Source organism: Phyllopteryx taeniolatus, chromosome 15 (genome assembly GCF_024500385.1).
Source record: "Phyllopteryx taeniolatus isolate TA_2022b chromosome 15, UOR_Ptae_1.2, whole genome shotgun sequence".
Taxonomy (NCBI): Eukaryota; Metazoa; Chordata; class Actinopteri; order Syngnathiformes; family Syngnathidae; genus Phyllopteryx; species Phyllopteryx taeniolatus.
Genome location: NC_084516.1, coordinates 3,760,950 through 3,777,438, shown reverse-complemented (window position 1 = coordinate 3,777,438; position 16,489 = coordinate 3,760,950). Strand labels below are relative to the sequence as shown.

Genomic DNA, 16,489 nt, shown 5'->3' with positions numbered 1-16,489 from the left:
GAGGCTGATGAAACCGAGCCGTGAACAGAAAAAAAACGATTGAGATGAGACTTACACAGTCATGACAGGTGCAATACGAGCGTGAGTGTGTGTGTGTGTGTGTGTGTGCGTGTGTGATTTGAGGCCAGCTAAGTAGAGCAACTATTTAGACAGCCTGGATTCAGGATTGTCTCACAAAAGGACCTCCAAAGTCGCGACTGTGAGCCAGACGGTGTTCCACAGAGAACTGTCCCGGATCCCCTTCTGTTCTTGCTTTTCACCGCAGAGTTCCCTGACAAGACAGCCACCTGAGGTTCTCTTATTACTTACAGGCAACAGCAAGAACAACAATAAAGTGAAAGAACAAAAAAAATACACAAAGATAAATAAAAGTGACTTCAAATGTATCAAAACTAAATAAAGAAAAGAAGCAGAAAAACAAATGTCGAGAAATAGTCTGTTGACTGTTAATTCCTCAAAGAGGTGCTTAGCTCGCTTATGCCTGGGCTGTCTGAGGCGAATGGATGACAAAAAAAAATGGTGCCAATGCCCAGCGTGTACCTAATGAAGTGTCTCTCTTCAAACGGCCACATGAGGTCAGCATCGAGTCACGCTGGAGTCCCTTTCCATCCAGACTGGGAGGTCATGTTTATTGATTTGTCATGTTAGGTAAAAGCAAATATTGCAGATTTCCATCGGGAATCAGGCTGTGGTCACGTGACAAAACCACACTAGTAAGACACTGTCTAGTAGTCCAATAATAGTGCAATGAATTGTCTTACCAGTGAGGACAAATAGCATACTAGTAGATGGACCTTAAGCTGGATAGCAAGGATATTGTCCTTGAGACCTTTTTGTGTGTGTAGGTCTACTAATGATAGACATGTCTACCAAATTTCATGTTGCTAAGTCAAATTAGCGTTGGGGGGCAGAATTTTTAAAACAACATGGGGGAGGGGTAACTGCTGAGTTATTAGAGATTCATCTTTTATGGCGTGTCATTACGTTTCACTGGGACGCCGCGCCCACATGCAGTGAGGAAAACTTGCCGTTCAGATTCAGAAAGCAGTTGGACAAAATCTCTGGGATGAGTTTGCTTTTGAAGGACAGTTGGAAATGATCAAAATAACCCCCAAAATTGTCTTTTTGGAATTGTTGCTTGAGATTTGTGTGCGTGTAGTCTTCGTATATGTTCATACTCATTTATCAACCCATTTTTTTTCATGAGGTTTACTTTTTTTTTTTTTTTTTTTTAAACCTTGTCTTTTTCGGCATGGTTTCTTAAAGCTTTTTTTTTTTTTTTTTTTTTTTTTTTTTGTGGGCCGACTCATGATAGACACATCTACTAAATATTATGTTGCTTTGTGAAACTTGCTTTCCAAAACATTCCAGGCGGCGCTAACGAGACGATTTTTGGCCTGCTCGCGTCACACCGTTGAAAGTAGACAAAACAAATTTGCAGCGTGAAAGTGAACCTGCTGATGAATAAGAGGCCCACGCTTCCCTTTCCCTTTTAATCGAATCAAATTAAACGCTGAAAAAGACGCCGCCCGGTGTCACGCTTGGCGCTTGTGGAGGCCACTTTGTTTCCAAGAATTTGGACGTGGCGCGTCTGAATGGCGCCTTTGCGCGCAGCGGACTAATTGACTTGACTAATTGGCTCAATACGTTTTAATTCGATGATGTGACGAGCTGCGAAACAACAGCGGATGCACTCTGACCGCGATAATAATGAAGCAGCGTTATCAATATTGATCTGCTTAATTCAATCACGTATTTTGCAGCCTGATTACAAAAAATGAGCTGTTGAGAAAGGGGAAATTTGGTGCGACACCAGAGGAGGCCTGGCAGGAAACCCAATCCGCGATATGCGGAACGTCACGTGACCAACGCAGTACAACGGGATAGCTGACTTCCTGTGCATGCTACGCTAACGAGTATAACTAGAATTGATGACGTTTGAAGCCGAACTTGCTAAATAATGTTTTTTTTTTATATGGCTGGTGTCATCGGACAAACAGTTTTTGTCACACTTTCTCCTGCAATGCAAATTGTATTGCTCAGTCTGGTGTGTGCACCTTGGCCACCTGGGGGCAGTATAAGACAGAAAGCCAGATATACTGTTATACTGTACTGGAGACGCAGTAACAGTAGTCATTCTTCGCAGAGGATAAAGAATATATGCCTGTGAGTATTGTTATATTATCTGTCTACATGTGTTGTTGGACCTTTTGTGTTCAGATATCCATTTTTTAAAAATCATCTTTATTTATATAGCACATTTCATACACAAGGTACTTCAATGTGCTTTATTACTTTGATTACAAGTATAACATTTAAAATTGTTAAAAAAAGAACAGAAAAACTTAAAAAAAAAACAAAGTACACAAATAAAACACAACTCACTAAAATTGCTAAAAGAATGTACAGTGCAAGTAAAAGGGTAACGGGGTATCAACACCACCACATATGTGCTAATTGTTAGCCTGTGTGCCTATGGAGTTTCCCATTGCGTGTTAGCATCATGATGGCGGAGTCTATTTGGTTGTTTCAAATACAGGATGTATAATTAATTGTCTTTGTTTTGTGTAGTTCGACAGTAAGCTTCAGCTGAGTGTAATAATAAATAGCTTGGAGCCTGTTCCACTGTAATATAAATTTAAAAAACAAACAAAAAAAACTATGATCTTGAAACAGTTTAAATTCAAACTGATCTTCTAACATTAACGATAAATGGTTTACAGATGGTTTGACCTCCAAAAAAATGTGCGGCAAAATGTGAAGACAGCTGTCAATCCGCATTTCATTTCTGTTGTCAGTTTTCTCTCTTTTACTTGTTCTTAATAGCACCACGAGTCTGTTTGGCGAGCTCGGCTAGCTCTCGTGAGCATTTTTGGGCCATTTTCATCATGGCCTTGTGTCTGGTTAGCTGTTGTCGTGATTGAGGGGTCTGCCGTGGACAAACGCCCGGCGTGACTCAGCCGCATTCGTGTTGAATGGTCTGCTGATGTCGTCTTTTTTTTTTTTTTTTGCAAGGTGTCGCCATTAATTGTTCACGAGGCAAGATGACGACGAAGTTGCTTAGTCACCGAGCTTCTTCTGTTATTGCCGATAGACATCACATCTTAACATGTTTATGAGCAGTACAGCCCATGTTTTACGCCACGTTTTAACTTTGTGTTTGTGGAAAGTCAATTTATACACTGTATAAAGAGGAAAAAAATAATTTTGAGATAAAACTTCTATTTCAGTTTTTAAAATCCATAAGTACTCAGATAAAAAGTTTTATTTTTGAAAAAAAAGTCATATTACTAGATGACGTCATATTTTTAAGATTAAAAGTAGTTTTTGACGGGTTTTTTTTTCCCCCAAGAAAAAATGTCTGGTATTTTTAAATGTATGAAGTTGTATTTTTTGACAAAAATAGCCATATATTTTTTAGATAAAGCCTTTTACATTTTAGAGAAAAACATATTTTTCAAGAAAACATTTTCAAGGAACCAAGACGTCTGATATTTTCAAGATAATAAACTTTGTTCTTCCGGGAAAAAAGTTGTTTTTTCTTACATAGATTGTTGTATTTTTGAGAAATATAGATATTTTTTTAGATGAAAAGAAAGAAAAAGTTATATAGTTTTAAGATTAAAAGTGATACTTTTGAGACTAAAAGTCATATCTTTTGTAGTAAAAGGTTGTATACGTTTCACATAAAAAGTCTTACACAGTCATCCCTCGCGGTATTGCAGTTGACGTTTCGCAATCTCACCGTCTTTCAAATTTTTAAATTGTACATATCTAATTTTATATCGGGGATTTTTTGCTATACCGTGGGATTTTGCTGAAATCATTTTCAGGCTCACGGACTACGGTTTAAGCACGAGCAATGAGGAAAGAGTGTCCACCACGTTTGGGATTATTTCACACTTGCACAACTGCACGTTTGAGGTAAACATCGTTAGCTAATTTAATATAGACCGTCACCGCTAGTTAGGACTTTCTTGAACAAACAGTAACCAAATAAACGCGTAGCTAGCACGCGTCTACAACCGATGCCAAGGCACCCAACGCACACACCTGCTAACGGTTAGCCATTGAACAGTCAGCCGCTATCCGCACTTTTAAAGCTGCATAAAGCCACAGATGGTACAGTATAGAATGTGAGGATGGCAACCCCAAGTGGACAAAAATAATACCTACAACTCACAGGCATATTTTGTATCGCTATTATGCAAAATCCATTTTTATGCGATTACTGGGATACTCAATGGGATGGTGGTTAGAATAAACAATTCTAAAAATAAACGATATCCTCATCCCTAACAGGAAGTGTTTTTAGGAGTATGGGAGAGGTTAATAGGAGTGTGGGGAGGGTCATAAAGCTTTAAAATATTTATAAATAATGAAATAAATATACGGTCACTACTTTGCTGATCTTGGTGAATCGAGGGGGGTTCTGGAACGCGACCCACAGGAGAAACAAGGTGCTAGTGCATATGTTTGAGGGGAAAAGTGGTGTATTTTCAAGTTAAAAAGTGGAATATTCCCCCCCACCAAAAAAGAAGGAACCTCACGAAGAATTTAAGAAAAATGGACATTTTATTTCTAGCTAAATTGTACAGTGGTGCCCTGAAATCCGAGTTTAATTTGTTCTAAGACCATGCTCAAAACGTTCACATCTCAAATCTTTCCCCGTTGAAATGAATGGAAATGCCATTGTGTTCCAGCCTCCCCCCCAAAAAACAACCAAAATTTGCAACGTGTAAAATACTACTTTATAACATTATACCAAACACATATAATAATGATGTCATTCAACTGAATTCAAAGGAATTAAAACAGTTTTTGTCACACTTTCTCATTCAAGCCAATGCAGATTGTGCTGTTCATTCTGGTGTGCGCGCCTTGGCCACCTGGGGGCAGTATAAAGGCCTATACATACATCACACTTACTTTCCTGCCCGGATGCAACAGCCAATCATATTGCAGCGGGGGGCGTGTCCTGCCTACAACTCAAGTGGGACTCATAATCGTTCTTCACAGAGGATAAAGAATACAGTATATGACTGTGACTACTGTTATATTCATAATCTTCCAGTCAGAAGGTATTGCTCAACATACAGTATATGCAACCTTTGACAGTACAAAATGTGACAATAATATTGCTCAAAGGTTAGACGTTAAATGAATAATATTGCTCAAGTGAGGTTGAAAGCACTAACAAATATATCATATCTAACAAATATATACAATAAAACGACATTTTTATTGGTCGCTATATTATAAAGTGTTGGCAGGACATCCATCCATCCATTTTCTGAGCCGCTTCTCCTCACTAGGGTCGCGGACGTGCTGGAGCCTATCCCAGCTGTCATCGGGCAGGAGGCGGGGTACACCCTGAACTGGTTGCCAGCCAATCGCAGGGCACATAGAAACTAACAACCATTCACACTCACAGTCATGCCTACGGGCAATTTAGAGTCTCCAATTAATGCATGTTTTTGGGATGTGGGAGGAAACCGGAGTGCCCGGAGAAAACCCACGCAGGCACGGGGAGAACATGCAAACTCCACACAGGCGGGGACGAGGATTGAACCCCGCACCTCAGAACTGTGAGGCTGACGCTCTAACCAGTCGGCCACCGTGCCGCGTTGGCAGGACATATTCTGCTTATGTCACAAATCGTGGATTTATGGGGGTTTCAACAAAATTTAGCACATGGTAATTTTAACACGGCATGTTTTGCAGCACAAACAAAAATAAAAGGCGCGTTGTTGTGTTTGCGAGTATTAAGTATGCTAGAAATCAAAATCACAATATGTCGATTTCAAAGGGCGCTTCCCTCATTTCTTGTTTTTTTCACATCATGTCTGACATATTTTTATGTTATGAGCCAAAAGCAAAGCAAAGGATGAAAACAGCTTGTTCTTCTTCCTTTCCTGAAAAAAATGTGTCGTGAAAACATCTACTTGAAAAGATTGCTGCTTTTTGGCAAGAAGAGTGGCACAGCGGGGAAGGTGGCGCTAAATGGTTTTACCCGATGCATTCACACAGAGGACATTTTTAAAAATAGAGTCAACAATTCTGTTGAAAAAAAAAAAAAAAAAACAACAACGCAAAAAAAAAAGAAATCTCAATTTTTCTCTCAGTGAAGCTGCATGGCTCCAGGTTATAGCAAGCCTATAGTATAGAAAACGTTTAAGAGAAAGAAGAAAGAGAAATACATTTTAAGCGTATGGTTACATATGGTGGAAGTCAATAAGAGTTTGGGGAGGCTCATACAGCTTTAAAATATGTATAAATAATCAAAACAATATGTGGTCCAGACTTCGCGGATTACACCTATTGCAGGGGTGGTCCGAAACCTAACCCCTGCGATAAACGAGCGATTACTGTACTTGATTGTGTTATAACTGGATGTTTTTTTGGAAGTACAAAACTGCAAGAATGTTTTTTTTGTTTTCGTATAAAAAAAAACTTTACTAACAAAATTGCGCTGGAACGGATTGATGGCGTTTTCATTCATTTCAATGGGAAAAAATGATTTGAGATCAAAGTGTTTTGAGTAAAGGAACAAATGAAATGAGGGACCACTGTACCTTAATTGCCCCCACTTCACTCGAACTGAAATTTTGGCTTGCAAGACAAAGCAATAAATGGACCAAGCGACGCCTTGATTCTCGAAAAACTCTCAAATCAAGTCACTCGTAAGTCAAGGTACCAGTGTAACCCTTTTGCGCTGACCGAAGAAGTTCCAGCGGTTAGCCGCGGGCCTTGCCGCCGGCCTCCTGGCAGGACGGCGGCAAGTGCAGGGCGATGTCCCTGAGACTGTCTCTCTCCCGGACGATCTCCCGCACGTCCTGCTCCAGGAGCGCCAGGCGGCCCCGCTGGCCCTCGGCCGCCGAGCGCAGGCTTCCGATCTTGGCGCCCAGCAGGGGACTCTCAACGCTGCCGCGAAGCCTACTCAGGCGCCGCGCCGTCTCGTTCAGGACGCGGTGGAAACGCTCCAGAGGCACACTCGCGTCTGGCGGAGAGAGGACAGATTGGCCGGGAAAACGGAGAACAGCAATCCTACGCAAAGGCTGCTTATGATAGCCGTTTTGGGGTTCGTGCTGTTCACAAGTATATCATTTCCAGATCAAAAGTTTGGATACTTTCAGGAAAAAGCGCAAATATGCTCAGAATGACATTGTATATTTTTGGGAGAAAAAGTACATAATCATCTTTTGCACATTTATTTTTTTTTTTTTTTATCCATTCAAGAAAAAAGTTGTCTCTGTGAGAAAAAAAAACGTTTTTATATTTTTAAGAAAAGTCAGAATTTTACGAGACTAAAGTTCAATATTCGTAAGAAAAAGTAGGAATATTAGGTAACTAAAGTCGTATGTTATATTATATATTTGCAATATTACAATTTAAAAAGTTGTATATTTTTGAGACAAAAATCATAATCTTACGAGACCAAAGTGAAATATTTACAAGAAAAACCAGGAATATTACGAAAATGTAGTAGTATATTTTTGAGAAAAAAAGTCAATCTTTACAAGAAAAAAGCCATATTTACCAGAAAAAGTCAAAATTTTATGACAATAAAGTTGTATATTTTGGAGAAAAAAAACTATATTACAAGAAAAATGTTTCCATTTTTGACAAAAAAGTAATATTAACATGCGGAATATATATATAAAAAGATAAAGGCATGAAAAAAATATCTATGTTTTTGAGAAAAAAAAAAAATTTGAAAAAAGAAAAAAATTGGAGTCTTACAGTAATGAAAAAATGAAAAAATTCTCAGTCTTACGAGATTAAAGACATATACTTCCGAGATGAAAAGTCGTATAATTTCCAGAAAATAGTTTTGGCCCTGCTACCACAGGTGTCATATAATGTTTTTCCCTCACAATTTGGTCCTGGTGGAGGCTTAAAGAGAGAATGTGGTACACTTACCTATTTTGCTGATGAGCTCAGTTAGCGTGCGCGAGTAGGCCTCCAACTGCAGCTTGGCCGCCTCCACGTCCTTCTTCACGTCAGCCAGAGGCGGGGCCGGCTGGGATAGGGAAGCGTGGATCACTATGTGTTCTTGAGCGTGCGGGCGGCTGCGTGAAGTACTATATTATACCTCGGCGGGGGTGTGGGACATCGTGCTCTCGGCGAGCGTCGCCCGCGCAGCCAGACTTTGCAAGGCGGATTCCACGTGTGAGCTGAGGTGAACGCAGGCCGTCCTCATGTGCTTAGCCTGCGTCAGGACGCCTTTCGATTCCTAGCGTAGTAGTTCACATAGTTGACTTACATGCAGCAATTCCCACTCACAATTGCCCCGATTTACTGGATACCCTAACACTGAACCTGAAATTTGCGTACCTCAGCCACGGTGTCGGCAGTACGTTCCGCTTCTCGAGAGGCGTTTCTGGCTAAGCGGGAGTTTTCCCGTGCGGGCTGAATTATCTCTCGGATCTCCGAGACCACATTGGTGACACCGGCCAGAACTTTGTCCTCCAGGGGCTTCTTCTTCTTCATGGCAGTCCTGGTCTGGGCCTGCAGACGGGGCCACTCGCGCACCATGTCTGGGTAAAAAAATGGTTATGTCGTGATATTCTTTCAGATGCGGAGCCCCAGACATGACATGGCAATTTTTAAAAGAAAATTGTGGCCACTACATAGATATAATGTGTGCGCAAAATACTAATTTATGGCCAGGAAATAGGTACAGTAAAATGTTCGCACACCATGTTAATTTATGGCTACAAGATACAAAATTGTGACCATAAAAAAAGGTATCGTGTGCACAAAATACTAATTTGTGGCCACAAAATAGTAACTTGTGGCCAAGAAATAGTTAGAATGTGTACAGGAAATAGTAATTCGTGGCCACGAAATAGGTACGATATAACATGCACACAAGATACTAATTTGGTGACACAAAATTGGTATAATGGGTGGAGAAATACTCATTTATGGCCACAGAATATTAAATTGTGACCACGACAGACATAGGTATAACGTGGGCACGAAATACTAATTTGTTGGGCAGAAGTACGTAAAACGTGTACACAAATGCTCGTTTATGGCCACGGAATACTAAACTGTTGCCATGAAATAAGTACAAGGTGCGCACGAAATATGAATTTGTCACCACAAAACAGATGCAACATGCACACAAAATACTAAGTTGTGGCCCCAAAACACTAAATTGCTGCCAAGAAAAAGGTACAACGTACACAAGAAATACTAATTTGTCGCCATCAGGCCACACCCCTCAAAGACAAGATTTTGCCACAGGGGGAAAAAAAAAAAAAAAAAAAGAGGCAATCTAAAATGTTTGACGAGAAAAAAAATATAAATTTACTGTAATAAATAACATTACAGTTATTTGTGGGGAACAGCGCCGTGCCGTGGCGCAAAAAAGCAAAAATCTGTTTCAAGCTGCCTCTCTCTGCCGCACGCTGACGTCGAAGCACCGCTTTTCTAATTTGTCAGCGCAAAACAAGACGTCCTTACGTTCTAGATCCCGGTGCAGGCTGATTTCTTCAGACTCTGTCCCTTTTCCTGTCACCACTGAAGCCAAGGCGACCACTTTCGCCCATTTAGCGCGAGCTTTCAGCTGGAGGAAATAAAAAAAAAAAAAATTAAATAAATCAGCACGCTAACGCTAGCTGATCACATAGTCGCGAATTCAATCACCTCTGGGACGTCGCTAAGAATTTCCTGCTTGTCGCTGACGGCCTCCGCCAGGGAGCGAGTGTCGTTTGTGATCTTCCCAATCAGGTCGTCTTTGGACCGGATGTGTTGATCCAGTTCTTGGGTCTTTTTCAACAGGGAGTCGCCCCGCTGAACAGGAAGCACAAGCTCATGGTCAGCAGCATAAGCGTGTCAATTTACCGTCCCGCATACAGTTTGCTGAAGAAAAGCTAACTCGGAACCCGAATTACTGGAATCACAGTTGAAGACCTCAGTGCTGCCCGGCCTCGAAATCGGGACTTGGCGAATCCTTTTGGTACTCGATGGACTTACCTCGGCAACCGCATCGCTAGCGTCGGTGCGGCTGAGCTGCGACGTGACGTTACTGAGGGCGAGCTGCAGCCCGGCGGCGTCCTCCTGTAGCGCCTCGTGATCGGCATCGCTCTCGCTCGCCCAGGCGGTCAGATTTTGTCTCTGCTGCTGCATCCGTGCCATTCTGAAACACATCAGTTGGAAGATTGTATAATATTTCATAATTATGCCCGGTTTCTTGTTTAAGGTTGTGTTGTCTGAGCTTGAGGGCTAATTGTTCTGCTCGGTGAAAGCGACTTTGGAGGCTGAATTCTCAAAAACTCTCGGGGCTGAGATTAGGCTTTCGTGTTTTACGGCGAGTCATCAAACTTCGCTGACCCAAAATGACAAAAACTCAAACGTTTTGCAATTAAACATCATCCAGCTATCTGATATACGTCGTACAAATTTGGTAGCCATCGGACAATATCTTTTGGACCAGTCTGCCAAAATGAGCCAGAAATGGTCATTTCAAATCAAAATGGCTGACTTCCTGTGTCTTTTCAGGTATGGATCCTAGATACTTTTTTTTTGTGGGTCTATTCAAAATAGACCCAAGATAGCTTTTTCTTTGCTTACCGTTGCGTCAAGTCCTCGACGTACTCGTCGGTAGAGTTGTCCTGCAGCAGCTCCAGCAGTAAGGCGAAAGTGCGCTTTGAAGCGGCGAGCGCCCGGCCGGCCGCGACCTCGATGCGCTCCGCGGCGTCTCCGTGGCTACAAAGGCGGAGGAGACGCGTGTAATGACAGAACCCCAACGAGTGGATCAGCACTTCACCGGACGAGGCTTTCCAAGATAGCGCGCGGTTCGCCGGCGTAATGAGAGGAATCCAATGAGTGAGTGATTGAGTGCGAAAGTGTGTGATTGGAACGTGTGGAGCGGTCATGTTCCTGTTGTAGCGCTGACTCACTCACATTTTCTTGAGGCCTTGAGACTCATTGACCATCATCTTCCATTGATTTGGTCCTGACTCAACCTCAAAAGGGATGATCTAGAAACAGAAAAAGGGCTTCAAACCAAGATTGCACACTTGCTGGATCGACAGGCCGTTTACATTTCACATTGCTAAAGTTGAACCGCCTTTAGGGGCTGAATTGTTTTCGAACATTTTTGGGGGATACGACCGATCACTGCCGAGTTGTTACAATTTCGTCCTTTGTGGCGAGTCATCTAACCTCGCCGATGATTTAGCGTCAGCCATCAATCTAACATCTAGTACAAGGTTCAAATTTAGTCATGTCACCCATCTGTCTAGTATACTGTAACTATTTTATGGCTTTGCTGCCTTGCTCTGCCCACAAGCAGTGACAAAAAAAAGTTTCTTCGGAATGTAGAGACTTTTTTTTGTAGGTCTACTCGTGATAGACAGGCCTACCAAAAAGTCCAAAAAGGTACAGGGGGCTGAATTAAAAATAGTCAATAACTTTGCAAATCTGGCGCCATTCAGAGAAGCAGTCACGACTGTGTGGGGAAACGGTGGCCTGCCAGGGAGCGAGACTCATCTTGTGAATGATCCCGCACGGTTCAAAGCGGGGGCACACGAGAGGAAAAAAAAAAACACCCCAAAATCTCCCCGCAGTTCTTTGCCTTCTTTATTTGGGATCATGCAAATAAAAAAAAAAAAAAAAAAAAAAAAATCAACAATTGATGCCTTCTTTCCCTGCAATTTTCTTTCTTCCTTTGCCTCTCACAGGGTGGAGAAGGATGAAGAGGAGGAGGTTGGATGAGGAATGAAAAGATTTGCTTTGAAGGTTTGCTTTGGTGGGGATTTTGTGGCTCTATAAAGGTGGCTTGGCTCCATAAGGTTGAAAGCAATCTGGTTTCGCAGCGGCAGTCGTCAAACACGTACAGTACGACCAAAAACGCAACTAGAAATAGGCACTCGCCGATGACGACACTGTCTAATACCTCTTGAAAACAAATGTCACAGCCTGACAAGTATTTGACAGCCTGTGAGTATTGTTGTATGTTCTGTTTTTGTATGTGTTGCTCCTTTGTGTGTTTTGTTTGAGGGATTACAATTACTAATGAACTACGGTATGCTAATTTTCCTGAGCCAGTCAACAGGGTTTCACTTAAGCTTTTAAAAACCCATCAAAAACAGGATTTCTCTCTCGTAAAATATGCGGCAAGGTTGAGAAACACCGCTGAATATTACGGTGGTCACCCACCACGGTATCCAGGTCCTTGGTGGCCTGCTCCAGTTGCCTTTGGGACTCTCCGACAACCAGCGCGACCCCGGCTAAAGTCCGACACGTGGATCCTCGCTCCTCTTCCTCCGCTTCTTCCTCTTTGGTGGCCGTGCTGCAGTTCAACGTGGCCGCCAGGTCGCGCAGCCGGGCCTCCAGGGCGCCAGTGGACGCCTCCAGGGAGGAGAATTGTTGTATGAAGGCCTCCCGAGCCTCTGGAACCACAGTTGCAAATCAAAGGCATGAGAGGCACCCCGTGCGTTTGAGTCTCAATGACGAGGATGTGATTTTTCGGTGAACTATTCAAAGGAACCTGGCGCCAAACAGGGCAAAGCCCGCTCACTGTTTGGCATATATTTTTCCCGCAGATGAAATATTAATACTGTACATGTGTGTGTGTTCCAGACAATTGGGAAGTACCACATACATATCCCACTTGGAGAGTCTCAAGTCAGGCTTATTAACACAAAATAAAAAATCTTTAGACTTTACCATAGCTATAAAAAAACAACAAAAAACAAACATGTAAAATAAATAAAGAACACGATATAAAAACAATACGTTTCAAATTAAACTGTCAATAAAGTGCAAATGAAATCGCTGTACATTGAACCCCGCTATTCACTGGGCCGAGTTGCGAAAATCCACAAATGATGCCCCCTAAAATGCCTCATAATTCTTTAGATGCCACAAGATGGCGGCAAGGACTAACTTCGGCTAAATGAAGCTCCTCATCTGTCAACAGTATATTATTGATATATTCAAAGAATTTACAAATCCAAACATAAGAAAAAACTCATCACAGTTGTGAAGTTTCCTTACATTTGTATTAACACAGACCAAATGGAGCAGAGACCGAAGAAACACTGCTGTAGGTTACCTTGGAAGGCCAGAAATTCCTCCAATGCGTTGGGCAGCGCTTCTCCATCCCGCTGGTTCTCGTGAATCCCGTCGGTCGGATATCCCGTCGGGGGACGCCGCTTCCCGAATCGGCCTCGGCAATCGAAGCGAGCCAGGAGCTTCTCGGCGTCCTGCAGGCGCGTCCGCAGATTCTCCGCCTGTAACAACGCTGCCATTTAGCACTCAGGGTGTCCCAAAAAAAAATTAAATAAAAAAAAAAAAAAATATATATATATATATATATGTATATGTATATATATATATATATATATATATATATATATATATATATATATATGTATATGTATATATGTGTATATATATATATCTTGGAACAACAAAAGAGTAAGATGGGAATCTGGACTTATTTATCCCCAGGTGGGAAATGTAGTATTCACAAAAGCAATGAATAAATGAATTACAACGGCCTGATAAGCGCAGACTGAACAGCTGTTTTCTATTTATCTGCCTTTTGTCCCTTTTGCATTCCCTGTAAAACAGAAACTTTGCAGTTTTTGTTTTTTTTCCCCCTATAAGGGTCGCTGTTCCGTACTGACACGGATTGGAGTACAGAGTGGATGGAGTATTTTTTTTCTGCTTTTTGGAAGTCGTATCAGAGCCGCAACAGAAGACCCGACACTTAGCTGCTATTAACCCCTTTCACGCTGCCTGTAAAAGCAGGCATTTTCTCATTTTTTTCCCGTCTCTATATTCTGTAAAACTGGAACGGATGCTGAATTAGCGGACAAAGTTGCTTCTGGAAATTTTCCACCGGAGTATCAGAGGCGTAACAGAGGATCCAGCATTGATCCAGCCTTGCCTTTAGCCCCTTTTACGCTGTCTGTAAAAAAAAAAAAAAAAAAAGGTTGATCTCTCTCTGTAACTACACCGTGATTTATCACTCACACTGTCAAAAAACAAATATGAAACAACAAAAAAAGCACAATGGAAATCTGTCCTTCCCGAGGCGGAAATGTAGTATTCCGACAGAAGCAATGAATAAATGAATAACAACGGCGCGGATAAGCGTGGAATGAAAGGCTGCTTCATATCTAACAAAGCGGGACGGGAATTCCTCCAGATATGACACGTCACGGAAAAGTGAATGAAAGTGCGGGATATTTTGTCCACAGCTGACTCGTGCGTTATTTTTTTCCCTTTCCACAATAGCTTAACTAGAACACTTGTCACCGCTGACTTTGCTTTAAATGGGTCAATGTCCCTCCCCCCCACCCCTCTCCCTAGTCCTTGCCTGTTCCCACCCTTTTCTTTCTCGAGCTCCGCCTCCATCTCCGTCTTTGGCAACCTTCATCCCGTCGTGCTCGTTCGTCTTTTCCCCGGCAGCGGCATGGAAGGTGTGGGAGGAGAATGCCAGGTAGCAATGAGTTGGCGGGGGTTCGGGGCTTTTTCTTCTTACTGTTCATTCCGGCAACTAAATCATTTTTTTGGTGGCCTTAAAGACGGCACAGTGGACGAATGGTTAGCACATCTGCCTCACAGTTCTGGGGACCGGGGGTCAAATCCCGGCCCCGCCTGTGTGGAGCTTGCATGTTTGCATTTTGGCAACTAAATGGGCTTTTGGGGGCTTTAATTCTTGAGCACGGCGATAAACCCACCTGTTGCTGCACCAATCCGTAGCAGGCGGGACACTCCTCACACTGGTGCGTGCCTCTGTGGTGGAAGAAGTTGGGCTGGCATTTGTCACACTTGGAGCCGGTGAAGCCGGGCCGACACGGACACGTGCCATCGCCGTGACACTGCATGGACACGGCACCCATGGGGTCGCAGTCGCAGGCTGACAAGAAGAAAGCTTTCATTCTTTGTATTATTCCGGCAATTAAATCACCTTTTTTGGGAGGGGGCTTTCATTCGTATTAATCTGGCAACTAATGTAACTTTTTGGGCGCTTTAATGTTCCAGCAATTATACCACTTTTTAAGTGGTCTTCTAATTATTATTTCGGGGACTGGCTTTATTTTTTGGGGGTGGGGTTTAATTGTGATGATTATTTTGGCGACAAAATTGCCTTTTGAAGGTTTTTACTTGTTTTTATTATTATTCAGGCAACTGAATGCTCTTTTGGGGGCTTTAATTCTTCTTATTATTCCAGAAGTTAAATGGGCTTTTTGCTGGCATTATTGTCATTATTATTCTGGCAACTATATGGCCTTTTGCTGGGAGTTTTGGTCTTATTACTAATCCAGCAACTTTATAGCCTTTTGGGAGCTTTAATTCTGATTGCGATGCCAGTAACCAAATAGTCTTTTTGGAGGACTTATTATTATTATTCCACCAACTGAATCGCTTCTTAAGGATGCTTTACTTCTTATCCTGGGAGATAAATGTTCTTTTTGAATACGCTTTAATTCATATGATGAGAGAAACTAAATATTCTTGAAGCGAATTTACTTTTTCAAATTTTTTGGGACAATTGAATCGCTTCTTGGAGGTCTTTTACTTCTTATTCTTATTCAAATGTATTCAAATAAATCTTTTTCAGGGCTTTAATTCTTATTATTGTTTATCCGGCAACTAAATGGCCTTATGGTGGTCTTAACTTCTTATTCCGGCAACTACGTGGATGTTTTGGGGGGGCTTTAGTTCTTATTATAAATCCAGCAACTATCTGGCCTTTTGGGGGGCTTTAATTCTTATGATTATGCCAGAAACTAAAACAGAAAAAGTCTACCTCTGCATCCTCGTGACGAAAATCCAAAGAAGCCCATTCGACAGGCGTCACACAGCCGCCCCTCCACGCCGCACCTGCACGAGCACTGTCCCGTGATCGGGTGGCAGGCGGCGGACGACGACGAGCCGATGGGATGACACGCGCAGCTGGAGGGAGCAGGACAACAGCGATGTTCCTCACAGCGCTCTTCAGCCGTTCTCCAAACGACTCCTCGCCGTCTCTTTACCTTTCGCAACCCACGCCATGTCGGAGGTTAAAAAAGCCTCTCTCGCAGCGGCTGCAGTCCCGCTCGATCACGTGGTCCAGACACTCGCAACTTCCCGTGTCGGGGTGACACTCCGTGGCGTGGCCCGACGTTCCCGCGGGGTGGCAGCTGCACGCTGGAGATGACAATGACAACATTTCTGCTATCAGGGAGAACTGCATTCATTTGTCCCTTACTTACGCTTGCACTTCGGTCCGGGGGTGTGGCTGCGAGCGTCGCCATAGTAACCACGGCGGCAGCTCTGGCAGCGGTCGCCCTCGGTGTCGCCCGTGCACTTGAGGCAGCGGCCGGTCAGGCGGTCGCACACTCCCACTGCGTTCGGGTCCGCGTTGCCGCTGCACTCGCATCTGGCGCACGCTCGCGCCGGCCCCGAACGCCCCAGCGGGTCGCCGTAGAAACCGTCGTCGCACATCTGGCAGCGGGTACCTGCCGACAGGAGGGCA

The 16,489-nt window shown here is 43.0% G+C and overlaps 1 protein-coding gene across 3 annotated transcripts in view; it reads right to left on the bottom strand.

Moving 5' to 3' along the window:
- Nucleotides 1-4,556: 4,556 nt before the first annotated feature.
- lamc3 (laminin, gamma 3) overlaps nt 4,557-16,489 on the bottom strand; it is a 101,621-nt gene continuing 89,688 nt past the window's right edge. For all 3 annotated transcript variants that reach the window (XM_061800030.1, XM_061800032.1, XM_061800031.1), the window contains exons 16-30: nt 16,227-16,472; nt 16,008-16,161; nt 15,782-15,927; nt 14,709-14,887; nt 13,073-13,250; nt 12,175-12,407; nt 10,918-10,994; nt 10,585-10,719; nt 9,988-10,150; nt 9,658-9,804; nt 9,475-9,577; nt 8,338-8,540; nt 8,096-8,236; nt 7,924-8,023; nt 4,557-7,000 (exon numbers count right to left, since the gene is read on the bottom strand). In XM_061800030.1, the coding sequence (XP_061656014.1) occupies nt 6,738-7,000; nt 7,924-8,023; nt 8,096-8,236; nt 8,338-8,540; nt 9,475-9,577; nt 9,658-9,804; nt 9,988-10,150; nt 10,585-10,719; nt 10,918-10,994; nt 12,175-12,407; nt 13,073-13,250; nt 14,709-14,887; nt 15,782-15,927; nt 16,008-16,161; nt 16,227-16,472 (2,468 nt within the window). In that variant the 3' untranslated portion in view covers nt 4,557-6,737. The remainder of the gene's footprint in view (nt 7,001-7,923; nt 8,024-8,095; nt 8,237-8,337; nt 8,541-9,474; nt 9,578-9,657; nt 9,805-9,987; nt 10,151-10,584; nt 10,720-10,917; nt 10,995-12,174; nt 12,408-13,072; nt 13,251-14,708; nt 14,888-15,781; nt 15,928-16,007; nt 16,162-16,226; nt 16,473-16,489) is intronic.